Raw genomic sequence first — 17,609 nt, forward strand, 5'->3', positions numbered from 1 at the left:
ATGAAGGACACTTTACACTTTGCACTGTTTCCACACTACACTGTGACTTGCACCAGGTTTTTTGGACAGATTCCAGTTCATGAGGAACAGATATTTTAAAGAAGACAATCCTGTCTCTTCCTCTGTTATTTTCTATTTTTTTCATGTGGTTGTTTGTTGTTTTTTAGACTTTTTTCTTGTCAATATTTCATCAAGAGTCTCTGACTGGGGTGTTCACTGACAGTTGCCCAGTCTGACTATTTCTGCTGTAAACAGCCATCAAAGTGCTGGAGAGGTGGAAGTTTACAGTGTAGTTTTGTTTTGTTTTGTCTCTTTTTTATCATGAAGTCAAATGAACAAAACCCTCAGTTCAGTGTTTTGGAGCCATTTGATGAAAACATGCGTCAGGCTGATTAATGAAGGACATTTTGCACTTTGAGCTTGATCCTCTGCACTAAACTGTTTCTGCACTACAATGTACTCTGCATGGATATATTTTTTTTGAGGAGACAGACTCCAGCTCATGAAGTTCATGACGTTGTTCCATCAGAATCAGACGTTTAACTCCGACACTGAAGGATTGGAACAGAAGCAGCTCTGGTTTGTCTATAAAAAGTCAGATGAGTGGACAGTGAACTCATCATGTGAACTATGAGGCTCAAACGTGGAAATGGAAACATCTGAGCGCTGACATCCTGTCACATGTCTACAGTCTTATGACACAGATACATCACAACAACAGGCACTACTCGTGAACAAAGTGTGGGGTATTGGGGAAAACATCCTCTGGATGAAAGGTTTTATCCTGCAGTGGTTTCAGAGAGAACAGTAACACAGACAGCATTAACAGAAAGAATAAACAGAAGGAACGGATTCTGTTTGGTGACAAGAAGCGAAGTGAACTGGCAGTTTTCTCTGTTTTAGATTAGTACTTTTTTATTAATCAACCACAAAATGAAGCTCTGTGGTTTACATTTAATTTGATTAAAAATATATTTATTTACACCTGTGTTCATGTCTTTTCATACTGAGCTCTAATGCATTCAGAATTTAATTCCTGAGAGGATAAAAAGCTTAAGAAGCTGAGCAACAGAACAACAGTGTGATCAGTCAGCTGAGGTAAACACTGCACACAGTAACACCAGGGTCACACTTCTCTGATTCAGGGAGGGTGTGAGGAAGTGTGGGATCATGGAGCAACCACCAGGTGTTCATTTTCTAACGCAGAGGATCTGACGCCCTGACAGCCAATCAGCACACAGCTCAACACAATACTGTATATAACACAGGCCTGGTTGTTAGTAAACATTTTAATGAGAACAAGTTGTGTATTCAGGCGTTAAATGGCCGTGACACCACAGAATAAATCTCCTATCTGCTCCACACTGAGGCTGACCTGAGGTCTTATCTGTTATGACTTCTTAAAGATAGCAAACCTCTTTCGGTTTCACTTGTTGTCCTGGATAACTCTTGTGTAACACAGCCCATTAGATTACTTGGGCTTGCTGTGGTATTTTTAGGCATATGACTCTCAGTATAGACATGTAGATGGGAGGCTGAAAAATCAGCTGACATGAAGATTAGTTCAGACATTCGTGTTTAGTTCTGAGCCTCTGTGTGTTTACACTGATCGTTCTTCATCAGGAACAAGAAGAAAAGCAGAGCAGAAAACTTCCTGCTATAGACTTTTCAAAGAGAGAATCACACGTCATCAACTCTACGACTCTCTGGTTCTTCTTCAACAAACAACTGTTGCATGGAGGGCCATTAAATGTGGTACAGACCAGAGGTTGAATACTAATATATGAACTTTTTGACTTGGAGCTCATTTATCCACAGAGGTATCTACATGCACCACATGTCTTTACTTTTAATCTGGCACCATCATCTGGTCAAAACATGAATCTTCCCTCTCAGACTGAAGCTGAATGCAGCTTGTGAGTGTAGTAGAATTTTACTCCTGTAATTCCTACGTATCAGCAGATCTCCAGGTTTAATTTCCCCTAATTGTGTTCACATTCCAGTAGGAGGTCACCGCCCTCTGCCCAGACTGGAGTCCAAGAACAATGTCTGTCTTTGTTCTGTGCTGCCTCAGTTTAACCTCTGCTGTATGTGAACCCACAGATCTGACAGAAACAAAGGAAGAAGCACAGTGTTCCTGATTCTAGTCACTTGTTGACAGTTTTAATAATTATTGTTAAATCACTGGAATTTAAGGACACACCCAGGGATGTAAAACTGATTTCCACTGTTTGTTTTCTTTTTTCTAATGAAAGGATGACTGGAGTCAAGAGTGTTAGAGCAGTCCTGATTATTGTCACTGATTATTTTAGCAGCAAATGAGAACCTGGCATTACCCAGCAGCCCTCCAGCTGCTCAGATTCAGTCAGACTGTATGTGGTCAGACTGGTTCTCCAGCCTGGTTCTCCAGCCTGGCAACACTTTAATTCCACCACAGTACTGACTGAGGGAATGTAACCAGAGGATGGTGATGGCTGTGGTCAAGTTTCCAGTGTTTTGTCTGGTCCTAACCTTTCTGCTGACTTTTACCAGAGGAGGTGAGTGAGGCGTTCACTGCCCGTTAATCACAGTTTGTTTATATTTGCTAAAAAAAAACCTTGTGTACTGTAGAGTACAATCGCTGCTTATTAGAGTGGAAATGTTTGTTTCTGCCACTGATAACCAGCGGACTTTAAAAGGAAACTGCATGCTGATAAACTGCTGAATATGGAGACCAGAGTTCCTCAGTTTTTATGTGTTTTATTGATGTTATGATATTGTTTCCTGTTTTGTTCCGTGGGTTTATGGATAATTTATCGAAAGGATTCAGTTGGAGAGACGTGTTTCCTCAAACTGACGACTTCTAATTTACATGATGGAAACCATGGAGTCAAATGGAAATAATCTGGATGACCTGTGTCGTGTGCATAGTTTCAGGCACTCACCCAAAATTCATCCCGACAGGTTTCAAATAAAGTTGTGTTGGTTTGAACAGTGTTCACAATCTAATACCTACAAAAAGAAAAAGGTAGTGAGTAGTGAAGACAGATTCTTCACCAGATCATCTGTCAGATTAAATACTTCACATATTAAACTGTAACCAGTAGATCCAGTCAGGAGACATTCACAGTCTCACCCACACACACAGTAACCTGAGAAACACTTTCAGTTTCCAGCAGCTGATCAGTATGAATGATGAGGCAGAGGCTGTAGTTCAACCTGCAGCTGTCAAAGGTTTGGGTGTGAATTTCCTGGTGATAACACTTCTTTGTTACTCAGAGCAAAATGCAGCAGCAACAGAAGTCTCTCATGGAGGAAAAGTAATGAGTGAAAAGAGGTTGTGGTTTTGTCTCTCTTCTTAATTTGTTTGTGTTTTGTCTGTTTGCATGTATTTCCCTAAGTCACAGTGAGTAGAGCTCTGTCTGCTACTGCACAGGAAAATTAAGACTCATCTCTAAATATCAGGTAAAACTTTAAATACTGATCAGTGTCTCTTTACCTGATGTGTTGCAGACACTGAGGTGTCCTGTGTTTTCATGGAGAGCTGCATCTTACCGTGCAGCTTCCAGAGCGGAGCTGAGACAATCATCCACTGGATTCTGGTGACAGCAGGAGACCCTCATGCCCACTCCTACTACAGCAACCAAGACCAGCTCGGACTCCAGCACCAGCGCTTCAGAGGCAGAACATCACTGTTCAAGGACCAGATCTCCAGAGGAAACGCCTCACTCCAGCTGACAGGGGTGGAGGTTCAGGACCAGGACAGATACAGATGCTTCACCAGCACCATGGGAGAAAACAAGGAGTCATTGATCAACCTGAGGGTGGACGGTATGAGAGACACACAGGAGATAGTTGTGTGTTGATTCAAACAGATGCAGCAGTTTGTAATGTTGTTGAATTATACATATTGTATCAACTTCATGAATATATACATTTACACATATTTGATCATAACATAATTTCCTTTAAATAATTCATGTAAAACACTTAAAACCCACAGTTAACTGTGAACACACACAGCACCACTTCAACACCACTTCTTTTCTTGCAGCTCCAGTCAGTAAAGTCAACATGGAGCAGGTAGGAAACAGGATCATCTGCAGCTCAGAGGGGATCTACCCTGAACCTGATCTCACCTGGTCCACCAGACCTCCATCCAACCTGACCCTCCAGAACCAAACCAGCATCCAGCAGACTGAGCAGCAGCTCTACAACATCAGTAGTTCTCTGATACTTTCAGACAGTGAAACTGATCTGAGCTACATCTGCACCATCAGCACTCGAAAAAACTGGAGGAGAGTCACTTTACTTAAAACAAGTAAGTAGTGGAAAGTGATTTATTATCTGCTGCCTGAGCAGACAGACCAGGCTATGTTACAATGATCCAAGGTTTGCCAGGTGTGATTCTTATTAGAATCTGGAAAAAAAAAACTTTACTTTTTTCATGTTTGTGTGTTTTTGTGTTCTATCATTTCAGCTTTTATAAATGGGTCCAACCCAGAAACAACAATCTCCTGCCCTGACTCAATCACCTCAATAACAGGCTTCAGTCTCACCTGGAGATTCAACCACAGTCAGATCATCCTGAACCAGAGCAGAGCTGACATCAGCTACACAGTGTCAGAGGAGTGGAGGCAGCAGGTGAAGGGTGTGTCAGAGTCAGGCAGCCTCATGCTACAGGACTTATCTTCACATCATGAGGGAATATACAGCTGTGAAGTCAGTGATGCTGAGGAGACTCTGATAACCAACACCTTTCTGAGGAGAGAGAAAAGTCAAGGTGAGGCAGCATTAAGTTAGGAACTCTTAGTCTATATGAGCAACTACTGTTATTATCTGTAATATCTGTATGAGCTGCAAACATCCAAACATCAGAAAACACCATCATGATGCATTCAGGGACACTTCAACTCACTCACTCTCTTTCTGTTTCAGAGGATTCAACCAATGTTGGAGCCATTATAGGTGGAGTGGTTGGAGCCATTTTGGTCGTAGTAGCAGCAGCAGCAGCAGCAGTAGTTGTCCTGGTGCTGTGCTGTAAAAAGTAAAACTACAAATGGTATTGACAGATGTTCGTACAGACGTGCGAACAGCCCACAAACATGATGCCTCATATGCAGTCCTGAACTGTGACTGTATTAAATGAGTATGAACATGGAGACGTTCATGTCATATGGAGATGAAAACATCAAACTCACTCAATGACACAGAAAATCTACTGAAGGAATCAGGATTTCTGTCATGGTTTATTTCACTCTGCATTAGTTCTTTATTATACTGAAGAAGAAATAACAAGGCATTGTTTTGATTTTATTTTGATGTGTTTTTGATGACAAATATTATTTTATTTTATTTTCATTGGAAGAGAACTGAAAGAACGTCTGAATAAAGAAGACCCTCTACCTGATGGAAGGATTAACTGATCCTCTGATGCGTTCAGGTGCTGTGGAGGAAACACCAAGTGACCTTCAGTTTGTTTTGGAGCCATCTGGTGGACACATTTTTCACTGCATTTTGCAGGGATTTTTTTTCTTTGGAAGAGACAGACTCCAGCTCATGAAGTTCATCGTGTGGTTCCTGTCCTACCTCACAGACATTTAACTCCGACACTGAAGGAACAGAGGCAGCTCTGGTCCGTCTGTAAAAAGTCAGATAAACAGACGTCTACTTCAGTCATTTATTTATGTGGTGCTGAAACAAACCAATGAAGGTGTAAAAACATTCACAGCTACTTTCCTGCTGCTGTTTTGGTTGTTTCTAACCACAGTGAACATTTAAACAAACACCGTTTCTCTTTTCCTTCCGCCGCCTGTTCAGACATACACTCCGTTACTCAGCTCTTGTAGTTTTTGGCAGCAGTCACAAGTTTCACAATCAACCTGCATCTCAAACACAGACACAGTTTTCATGGTGGGGTTGTCAGATCTGTTCACTGCTGAGTGGACCTGCAGAGGTGCTGGATGGAATAATGCTTCACTGTGTGTGTGTGTTTATGTGAATTTAAAACCATCAACAGTTCAGAATTATATTTGTATATTTGTTGTTTTTTGTTTTTGAGAACAAGAGAGAGACCATTGGGTATTTTAGAGGAAAAGGTTTTAAAATTAAACTCTGTATTATTGTATTTTTGTGAATATATGTTACAGTTCTGTGACACCAAAGATGAAGTTCAGTGAAAATGACGTGAACCTTTTTCTTATTGTGGGATTAAAGAGTGAAAACAGCCACAGAGTCGGACTAAATACAACCATAAGGCTTCATGCTGACACAGCAGAGACATCATGAAACACTGCTTTAGGTTCTCTGTTAATCTCATGTCTGTTACATCATGTTGGATTTAATGAGGCAACACAAATACTCACTGACGTTTTATGGTATTTTTCCTCTCTGAGCTCTGACTTGTGTTTTCAGTGTCTGTCCAGCAGAGGGCACTGTAACCTTACCAGTCTTTGAGGATTGGAAAACCTCTTACAGAATATGCAAAGTAGTTTTATCAGACTGTAAAACACACCTGTCCTATCAGTGTCAGGTGTGTGGAGGAGAGTGAGGACTGACTGACTTGTTTTAATGTTGGAGGACAGCTCTTCCATTGACTGCCAGCACCGTCCCTGGGCTGTTTGTGACTGATGGACAAAGGTTTGGAGGATAAACTGCATTTTCTAACAGAGCAGCTTCACTCACTTATTTCACACCATCTTTCTTTACACACAACTTTAGTTTATTGTCGTCTAAATCAGCTGTTTGATTCCTTTTCATCAACTTTCATCTTTTAGTCTTTAGACTTTTTATATCTGGAAACCTGCTCTCTGCTCTTCCTGCTCTGTGTTTGAAGGTGAAATGATTAAATCACATTCATCAACATGAAGAAGAATTGTACTGTGAAACCAAAAAGTCTGGACTCTGCTCTGCTGTCACTTTATACATTTCCAGTGTTTTTGCTCCGTGAGAGGAGACGGATCAAATCCTCAAACCTCACAGTGAGTACTCATTATTTCGCTATTTCACAGTTTATATCTAATATATAATGTAATGTATATTAATCATTGATGTATTAATCAGTTTAATGTTGAAGCTGGTTACTTCCTGCTGTTTAATATATAAATCATCATCATATATTAGTTGATGATATTTTACTTTAATCGTCTGAATCAGCAAAGTAACTAAAGCTGTCAGATAAATGTAAAGTATAAAATATAAAGTAGCATGAAATGAAATTAAACAAAGTACAAGGACCTCAAAACAGTACATATAGTACTTAGTAAGATAGGTACTTTCCACTGTATTGCAGTATAATATATTAATGGGGACACACTGAAGAAGGGCTATAAAAATACTGTTTGTTCAGTTCCTTCTTTACACAGCATCTGCTCCGTTGGAAACCACCTGGCAACCCTGAAGGTAAATAACATGGTTTACATGCACTAACAGACTGAAGCAGTCAGATAAAAAACAGATGGCCTAACCATAATTTTCATATTCAAACTTCCTCTTTTTCTTTCCGGGACCGATCTGCACATTAAGTTCATGAGGACGATGACTGTGATCAACTGTGAGCTGTGTTTGGTGGCTGTGATCTTTCTGAGGACGTTAACTTTCTCCAGAGGAGGTGAGTGAGGCGTTCACTGTAGCAGGTGATGCTGCTGCTGCCATGACCACAGAACTAATATTGACTCAGTTCCATTATAACAAGAAACTCAAAATAAAACCCATAAGAGGTTAAACATCAAGCAGGAGCTTCTAGAAAAACCAACCGGTCAGTCCAACTTTGTTGTAATAAACTGAGATGAAATTTGGTTTCTACAGTCATCAGTTATTGATCAAGCTGAGCTGATGGACTGTGGGAAAGTGTGGGAAATACTCCATGTATGACAAACAAGGGTGAGCCGTGCTTAATAAAACAGAAAGGAAAACACAACGCGATCCCATCAAGTCCTGTACAAGTCCTGTAAACTGACACCTCTCCAAACTGTGTGTAATATTCTTTCAAACACTGTTACACCCAAAACACTGTGAAGCAACTAGAAGCTCACAACATCCTTTTTAAAACTATGTATAAAAACTAAAAACACCTTCCTTCACAAACAGCAGAAGGAATGTTTAGGAGTGTTTACCATCTCAGGAGGTGGTGGAGACCAAAAACAGAGCTAAAAGAGAGGGAATCACAATACTGCTCTGTAACAGCTGTTGATGTCAGTGCCTTAATGTTGATGCAGGTTCAACAGGTTTATCTGATGTGTTGCAGACACTGAGGTGTCCTGTGTTTTCATGGAGAGCTGCATCTTACCGTGCAGCTTCCAGAGCGGAGCTGATCCAGTCATCCACTGGACTCAGGTGACAGCAGGAAACCCTTATGTCCACTCCTACTACAGCAACCAAGACCAGCTTGGACTCCAGGACCAGTACTTCAGAGGCAGAACATCACTGTTCAAGGACCAGATCTCCAGAGGAAACGCCTCACTCCAGCTGACAGGGGTGGAGGTTCAGGACGAAGATATATACAAGTGTCACACCAGCACCAACAGAGGAAGCGAGGATTCATTGATCAACCTGAGAGTGGACGGTATGAGAGACACACAGGAAATACACAAAGACATTAACTCTTTTGTCAAATTGCTGAAGTAAAAATTCATTTTTAACCTAAAATTATTTGTGAATTCATCCAGCTCCAGTCAGTAAAGTCAACATGGAGCAGGTAGGAAACAGGATCATCTGCAGCTCAGAGGGGATCTACCCTGAACCTGATCTCACCTGGTCCACCAGACCTCCATCCAACCTGAACCTCCAGAACCAAACCAGCATCCAGCAGACTGAGCAGCAGCTCTACAACATCAGTAGTTCTCTGATACTTTCAGACAGTGAAACTGATCTGATCTACATCTGCACCATCAGCACTCGAAAAAACTGGAGGAAAGCTTCTTTGAGACTATGTGAGAATAACATTTTATCTGTTACCTAAACCAGTAAATCAGCACTTCATTAAATATAGAACTAATGCTCACTGGCTGCTTTTACACACTAACAGTTTCTCTTTTTAAAACTGATGTTAAACCACAGGGGCTAAACTGGGACCAGCTGCTCTTTTAGAGTGTCCTGTTAACAACTTCAAAATTATACTATCATTCTTACAATTTTCTATTATGTGACAGAATCTGGAACCAGAATTACATTAAAATATTGGGTGATTACATTTTAATGTGTCGTATCATTTCAGCTTCTATCAGTGTTTCAGACTCTGAAACAACAATCTCCTGCCCTGACTCAATCACCTCAATAACAGGCTTCAGTCTCACCTGGAGATTCAACCACAGTCAGATCATCCTGAACCAGAGCAGAGCTGACATCAGCTACACAGTGTCAGAGGAGTGGAGGCAGCAGGTGAAGGGTGTGTCAGAGTCAGGCAGCCTCATGCTACAGGACTTATCTTCACATCATGAGGGAATATACAGCTGTGAAGTCAGTGATGCTGAGGAGACTCTGATAACCAACACCTTTCTGAGGAGAGAGAAAAGTCAAGGTGAGGCAGCATTAAGTTAGGAACTCTTAGTCTATATGAGCAACTACTGTTATTATCTGTAATATCTGTATGAGCTGCAAACATCCAAACATCAGAAAACACCATCATGATGCATTCAGGGACACTTCAACTCACTCACTCTCTTTCTGTTTCAGAGGATTCAACCAATGTTGGAGCCATTATAGGTGGAGTGATGGTTGGGACCATTTTGGTCGTAGCAGCAGCAGTAGTTTTCCTGGTGCTGCTGTGCTGTAAAAAGAAAACAGGTAAAATAACATTCTGTTGACACTTTTTAATTCATTTCTTGTTGTTTGTGTTGATGATGATGTTTTTTTTTCTCTCAGGTCAAAAGGGAAACAACAGGAGAAAGTCAAACAATGATAGAAACATAATGTAAGTAAATTTTCTGTGTTAGAAATGAACTGCTGCACTGAATCAACTACAGTTTATAACCAGTTTCCTCTTGTTAGTCTTTTTATAGAGCATGTTGAAATTCATTTTCAGCAGAACTTCCTCTTTTCACTGACGGAGAATAAATTGTTTTGTCTTGATTGTTTGCTAAACTTTTTTGATGGTGATTTTCTTTCACTTTGTTCACAGAGAAATGGATCGTGGAGAGAGAGAGGACAGAAATAAATCAGTGTCTCATCGTGATGGTGAAATGCTCATCTACAGTCACACTGAGCTGACCTGAGGCACCTCATTCTACATCCCTGTTTCCAGTTTACTCAGCAACCATGGACTGAACTGTGCAGCCATTTACTTTAACATAAATGTGACTCGACAAACTGATGAAGAGACAGAAGCTGCAGGATTTGTCTCTCCTCTAAAAAAAGGAAGGAAACTCCACAAATGAATTCACTAAAATAATGTAAATGTTGCATTAGCAGCAGAGTTCATGAAGAGTTTCTGCTGCTGTTTCAGTTTAGCATCGTTTCTAACCACAGTGAACACTTAAACAAACACTAATCCTCTTTTCCTTTCGTCTGTTCAGATGTTTATTTAAAATCGAGCTCCTGTAGTTTTTGGCAGCAGTCACATGTTTCGCAATCAACCTGCATCTCAAACACAGCTAGCCTGTGAGTTTACTGTGCAGTGTAGTTTACTGTCTGTGTTGTGTTGTTGTAATTTAAACTCTAGTTTTCATGTTTTTTATTTATTTATTGGCCACACTATGAATCTGTCCTCAGTTTACAGTGAAAGGCTGTTTTGTTTTGTCTCTTTTTAAATAAACTTTAAAGTTCCTGTTGTTCACTTCTCTGTGTTTTAAAGAAAAGTGCTGATTGACACAGTCTGTTGTTTCAGCTGTGGCTGCAGCTCCTTTCAACCAAACTGACAAATCAACTACTTATTGTATAACCTGATTAATGCACAGATAGACCTGCCCTGGCTGCTGGTAAATATATATATAAAAAGTAAAGTCACAACCTTAAATATCAGGTCAGGATCTGGTTTCCTGCTGCAGCAGCGAGCTGTGAACACACCACACACACTCAGTGTGAGCAGTCACTTTGAGGAAGACATCAGGTATGTGTCCAAACAGAATAGAAATATGACGTTCACCTCTGTTTAATATTGATATTAATTCTAGGTCCAGTTGATTTATTCTTCAGCAGCTCATCATGTTCTAACTGTTGATACGTGTTGACGTTAAGTTGAGCTTCTGTCAGTGAGGATGTTGTTCAGAGGGGAGGTGAGGTCCTGCTGGAGACGAGGGAGGGTTAGAGACCAACTAGACAGAGGACTTCTGTGTGTGTAATTAACTCGCATGTCAGACTAATGAGATTCACACAGAGCACGATTATTAACGTCACAGTAAGAACTTGTAGTTGTTGATTATATTTTACATGAATAGTCTGAATCAGAAAAGAAACTAAAGCTGTCAAACTGATGTGTGTACAGCAGTAACTGTACTCAGAAACTTTCCACCACAATTCAGTCATTTCACTGTGTGGGTGGTTATTATAAAGATCACTGTGTGAATTAACAGGTAATAAGACTGACACTGGTGCAGGCGAGGCTGCAGCTCCTTTCAGGAAACATAAAAAAAATCATAGTGTGCAGATAAACAACCTGATTAAGCTGAGCTGTAAACTCCACATGCTCATGTCTCTTAGTGCAGAGCTACACAGGAAGTCTAACAGGAGGATGACCAGGGACCAGTTCACCCTGTTGTTGGAGGTCATGACCTTTCAGTGGATGTTAACTCTCTTCGGAGAAGGTGAGTGAGGCGTTCACTGTCTGATCTTATTCAGTCAGGATAGAAATGATGTTCAAACTGGAGCTGCTGCATTCAATGTTTCATCAAGCTCTTTACCTGATGTGTTGCAGACACTGAGGTGTCCTGTGTTTTCATGGAGAGCTGCATCTTACCGTGCAGCTTCCAGAGCGGAGCTGATCCAGTCATCATCTGGACTCAGGTGACAGAAGGAAACCTTCTTGTCCACGTCTTCTACAGCAACAAAGACCAGCTTGGATTCCAGAACCAGAACTTCAGAAACAGAACATCTCTGTTCAAGGACCAGATCTCCAGAGGAAACGCCTCACTCCAGCTGACAGGGGTGGAGGTTCAGGACCAGGGCAGATACAGATGCTACACCAAAACCAACGGCAAACCCGAGCTTTATTTAATCAACCTGAGAGTGGACGGTATGAGAGACACACAGGAAATACACAAAGACATTAATTAGTGATTAGTTATCCACATGCAGCATCAACATCCTCTTTTCTTGCAGCTCCAGTCAGTAAAGTCAACATGGAGCGGGTAGGAAACAGGATCATCTGCAGCTCAGAGGGGATCTACCCTAAACCTGATCTCACCTGGTCCACCAGACCTCCATCCAACCTGAACCTCCAGAACCAAACCAGCATCCAGCAGACTGAGCAGCAGCTCTACAACATCAGTAGTTCTCTGATACTTTCAGACAGTGAAACTGATCTGATCTACATCTGCACCATCAGCACTCGCAGCAACAGCAGGAGAGTCAGTTTGTTTAAACCAAGTAAGTGTTTTTAAAAAGACTCTGGAACTTTATTAAATGAATGTGGTGGATCAGGCAAGTAAATCATGAGGGAATATACAGCTGTGAAGTCAGTGATGCTGAGGAGACTCTGATAACCAACACCTTTCTGAGGAGAGAGAAAAGTCAAGGTGAGGCAGCATTAAGTTAGGAACTCTTAGTCTATATGAGCAACTACTGTTATTATCTGTAATATCTGTATGAGCTGCAAACATCCAAACATCAGAAAACACCATCATGATGCATTCAGGGACACTTCAACTCACTCACTCTCTTTCTGTTTCAGAGAAATCAACCAATGTTGGAGCCATTATAGGTGGAGTGATGGTTGGGACCATTTCTGTAGCAGCAGCAGTAGTTTTCCTGGTGCTGCACTGTAAAAAGAAAAGAGGTAAAATAACATTCTGTCTAAACTTTTTAATTCATTTCTTGTTCTTTGTATTGATGATGATGTTTCTTCTCTCAGGTCGACAGAGAACCAACAGGAGAGAGTCAAAAGATGATGAAATACAAACGTAAGTAAATCTTCTGGATTAGAAATGAACTGCACTGTGTGAACTACAGTTGACATGTTAAAGGAGAATATTGTTGTCAGTAGAAACTATTTGCTGAGTGCCATGTCTAATTTGCCAATTTGCCAAAGTCACTCTTCCTCTAGAACATGATATAGAATTCATTTAATTAATTAAACATTTCCCCTCAGCTCAAATCTAGTACAAGTAGTTTAACACAATGAAACAAATTTCTGTTGGCAGAAGTTTGACTTTTTACTGACGAAGAATAAATAAAAGATTGTTTTGAATTTTATCTTTTTATGTTTCTGATGCTGAATTTTATTTCACTTTGTTTGCAGGGAAATGGACCATACAGAACATATGGAAAAATCAATGTTTCTTCAGATTCCTAAAATGGTGATCTACGGTCCACTGCTTCACTTATATGCAGACTCTGATCACTCTGTGCAGTACTGAGCTGAGACTGTATTAAATGGCTGTGAACACTGAGACATTCAGGTCATATGGACAAGAAAAGGAAACAGCTGAAGATGAATGAACCTGTCGACTATGGATGAATGTTGATACACCAGCACGCATGTAGGGGCACGTCATACTACATCCCTTTTTTCAAGGTTACTCATCAACCACTGATATAACTGTACAGACATTTAATATCGATGCTAACTTGCACAACCAGAGCATAACAATTTATGTAGTATAATTTACTGTGTTTGAATTTTTGTACATTTTAGTTAGTTATTTTAGCAGTTATTTTTGTGGCAAAGTTGTTTTTTTTTCCCCATTTAACAATTACAATCCCTTTAAAGTAGCCAACAGTTCATAATTACTTTTGTATATTTGTTTTTCTGCCCCCAATTCTCAATTTACTGTGTACATTTGTTCTAAGAATCGGTCACCATTCAAGGTCTGACAAAGACTTTTTGTTCTTACTGGTGGTTAAATGTAGGTACACTGGAAGAGAAACAACTCAGTATTTAAATGATTCAATATCTGTATATTGTTGTGAATACAGGGGACCTACATGTTACAGTTCTTAGGTTCTCTGTTAATCTCATGTCTGTTACATAATTTTTATTATTATGATTTAATGAGGCAACACAAATACTTACTTAATTCATTTAGTGGTATTTTCCCTCTAGTTTGTTCTTAATAATCTGTAAATGAAATTTCTCTCTGAGCTCTGACTTGTGTTTTCAGTGTCTGTCCAGCAGAGAGCGCTCTAACCTCATCAGTCATTCAACTTTCAACTTTCATCTTTTACTCTTTAGTTTTCTTTGCAACTTTGAATGAAACAACAGGAAATAATAATACTAAGAAAGTGTTGATTGAGTGATTAAGTGAACGGGAGTACCTAAGTTCACATGTTAAAGGAGAATTTTGTTAAGAAGCTATTTGCAACTGTCACATGTAATTTTCATTCGTCCCAGTCTTTTTCTTGAGCATAGTATATACTTAATTCAAACTTTTCTAGTTCAGTTCTAGGTAGAAATGAAGTGCTGTCTGAGCTAAAAACATGAAACTTATTAAACTCTGCTGTGACGGTTTATTTCTGTCAGAACTTCTCCTCTTTACTGATGGAAATCTACAGACTCAGATCACTCTGTGCTGAGGTGTGACTGTATTTAATGACTGTGAACACAAATTCATATCCTCTCCACCAAAGGATTAAATGATCTGTTACAGTAATGTGTGGAGACTGTAAAGGTTTCTCTGACTCAACATCCTCATACTGCAGCTTGTGTACATGACTACTTGCACTACCTTGTGGTACACAAGCACAAGTGGCACAAGTGTAGAAGCACTTTACATCTGTTTGTACCAGTTTACTGAGCACTGAAATAACTTTTCAGTAATTCAATATCTGTATGTTGTATTTTTTGTGAGTTTATCATGCTGCTCAAAATTTATTATTACAGTTACCAGTGAAATACTGACTGCTTCCTCCATCAGCATGTTCACATTGTAAAAGCAGCTAATTTGAAGGACACTGCACTGTTATAATTCTGATTGTCTGTTACATCTGATACTGATATGACTCTTCTTCTTATGTAAACAGTTATTTTGATCAAACAATAACAGTTGTTTCAAACTTTCTGTTTTGCTTTAAAAATTGATGCTGAGGAGGAGGTGGAAGTCTTGGGAAATAGTAAAATTTTACTCCTGTAATTCTTACGTATCAGCAGATCTCCAGGTTTAATTTCCCCTAATTGTGTTCACATTCCAGTAGGAAGTCACCGCCCTCCTCTGCCCAGACTGGAGTCCAAGAACAACGTTTGTCTTTGCTCCTGATTCTAGTGACTTGCTGACAGTTTTAATAGTTATTGTTAAATCACTGGAATTTAAGGAGGGATGTAAAACTGATTTGGCTTTTTGCCACAAGCACTTCCACTGTTTGGGGACTTTTACTGAAGCACAGCACTGATTATTTTAGCAGCAAATGAGAACCTGGCATTACCCAGCAGCCCTCCAGCTGCTCAGATTCAGTCAGACTGTGTGTGGTCAGACTGGTTCTCCAGCCTGGTTCTCCAGCCTGGCAACACTTTAATTCCACCACAGTACTGACTGAGGGAATGTAACCAGAGGATGGTGATGGCTGTGGTCAAGTTTCCAGTGTTTTGTCTGGTCCTAACCTTTCTGCTGACTTTTACCAGAGGAGGTGAGTGAGGCGTTCACTGCCCGTTAATCACAGTTTGTTTATATTTGCTAAAAAAAAACCTTGTGTACTGTAGAGTACAATCGCTGCTTATTAGAGTGGAAATGTTTGTTTCTGCCACTGATAACCAGCGGACTTTAAAAGGAAACTGCATGCTGATAAACTGCTGAATATGGAGACCAGAGTTCCTCAGTTTTTATGTGTTTTATTGATGTTATGATATTGTTTCCTGTTTTGTTCCGTGGGTTTATGGATAATTTATCGAAAGGATTCAGTTGGAGAGACGTGTTTCCTCAAACTGAAGACTTCTAATTTACATGATGGAAACCATGGAGTCAAATGGAAATAATCTGGATGACCTGTGTCGTGTGCATAGTTTCAGGCACTCACCCAAAATTCATCCCGACAGGTTTCAAATAAAGTTGTGTTGGTTTGAACAGTGTTCACAATCTAATACCTACGAAAAGAAAAAGGTAGTGAGTAGTGAAGACAGATTCTTCACCAGATCACCTGTCAGGTTAAATACTTCACATATTAAACTGTAACCAGTAGATCCAGTCAGGAGACATTCACAGTCTCACCCACACACACAGTAACCTGAGAAACACTTTCAGTTTCCAGCAGCTGATCAGTATGAATGATGAGGCAGAGGCTGTAGTTCAACCTGCAGCTGTCAAAGGTTTGGGTGTGAATTTCCTGGTGATAACACTTCTTTGTTACTCAGAGCAAAATGCAGCAGCAACAGAAGTCTCTCATGGAGGAAAAGTAATGAGTGAAAAGAGGTTGTGGTTTTGTCTCTCTTCTTAATTTGTTTGTGTTTTGTCTGTTTGCATGTATTTCCCTAAGTCACAGTGAGTAGAGCTCTGTCTGCTACTGCACAGGAAAATTAAGACTCATCTCTAAATATCAGGTAAAACTTTAAATACTGATCAGTGTCTCTTTACCTGATGTGTTGCAGACACTGAGGTGTCCTGTGTTTTCATGGAGAGCTGCATCTTACCGTGCAGCTTCCAGAGCGGAGCTGATCCAGTCATCCACTGGGTTCTTGTAGCAGGAAACATTCCTGTCCACTCCTTCTACTACAACAAAGACCAGCTCAGACTCCAGAACCAGTTCTTCAGAGGCAGAACATCATTGTTCAAGGACCAGATCTCCAGAGGAAACGCCTCACTCCAGCTGACAGGGGTGGAGGTTCAGGACCAGGACAGATACAGATGCTACACCAGCACCATGAGAGGAAACAAGGATTCATTGATCAACCTGAGAGTGGACGGTATGAGAGACACACAGGAGATACACAAAGACATTAATTAGTGATTAGTTATCCATATGCAGCATCAACATCCTCTTTTCCTGCAGCTCCAGTCAGTAAAGTCAACATGGAGCAGGTAGGAAACAGGATCATCTGCAGCTCAGAGGGGATCTACCCTAAACCTGATCTCACCTGGTCCACCAGACCTCCATCCAACCTGAACCTCCAGAACCAAACCAGCATCCAGCAGACTGAGCAGCAGCTCTACAACATCAGTAGTTCTCTGATACTTTCAGACAGTGAAACTGATCTGATCTACATCTGCACCATCAGCACTCACAGCAACAGCAGGAGAGTCACTTTGTTTATACCAAGTAAGTGTTTTTAAAAAGACTCTGGAACTTTATTAAATGAATGTGGTGGATCAGGCAAGTAAATCATGAGGGAATATACAACTGTGAAGTCAGTGATGCTGAGGAGACTCTGATAACCAACACCTTTCTGAGGAGAGAGAAAAGTCAAGGTGAGGCAGCATTAAGTTAGGAACTCTTAGTCTATATGAGCAACTACTGTTATTATCTGTAATATCTGTATGAGCTGCAAACATCCAAACATCAGAAAACACCATCATGATGCATTCAGGGACACTTCAACTCACTCACTCTCTTTC

The 17,609-nt window shown here is 40.4% G+C and overlaps 1 protein-coding gene across 1 annotated transcript in view; it reads left to right on the plus strand.

The window, feature by feature from the left end:
• Positions 1-2,092: 2,092 nt before the first annotated feature.
• The window catches only part of LOC108885048 (immunoglobulin superfamily member 10), a 131,671-nt gene continuing 116,154 nt past the window's right edge, over positions 2,093-17,609 (plus strand). The window contains exons 1-5 of the mRNA XM_051066906.1: positions 2,093-2,537; positions 3,493-3,810; positions 4,034-4,300; positions 4,460-4,762; positions 8,225-8,542. Of these exons, the coding sequence (XP_050922863.1) occupies positions 2,465-2,537; positions 3,493-3,810; positions 4,034-4,300; positions 4,460-4,762; positions 8,225-8,542 (1,279 nt within the window). The 5' untranslated portion in view covers positions 2,093-2,464. The remainder of the gene's footprint in view (positions 2,538-3,492; positions 3,811-4,033; positions 4,301-4,459; positions 4,763-8,224; positions 8,543-17,609) is intronic.

The sequence above is a fragment of the Lates calcarifer genome, linkage group LG24 (genome assembly GCF_001640805.2).
Source record: "Lates calcarifer isolate ASB-BC8 linkage group LG24, TLL_Latcal_v3, whole genome shotgun sequence".
Classification (NCBI taxonomy): Eukaryota; Metazoa; Chordata; class Actinopteri; family Centropomidae; genus Lates; species Lates calcarifer.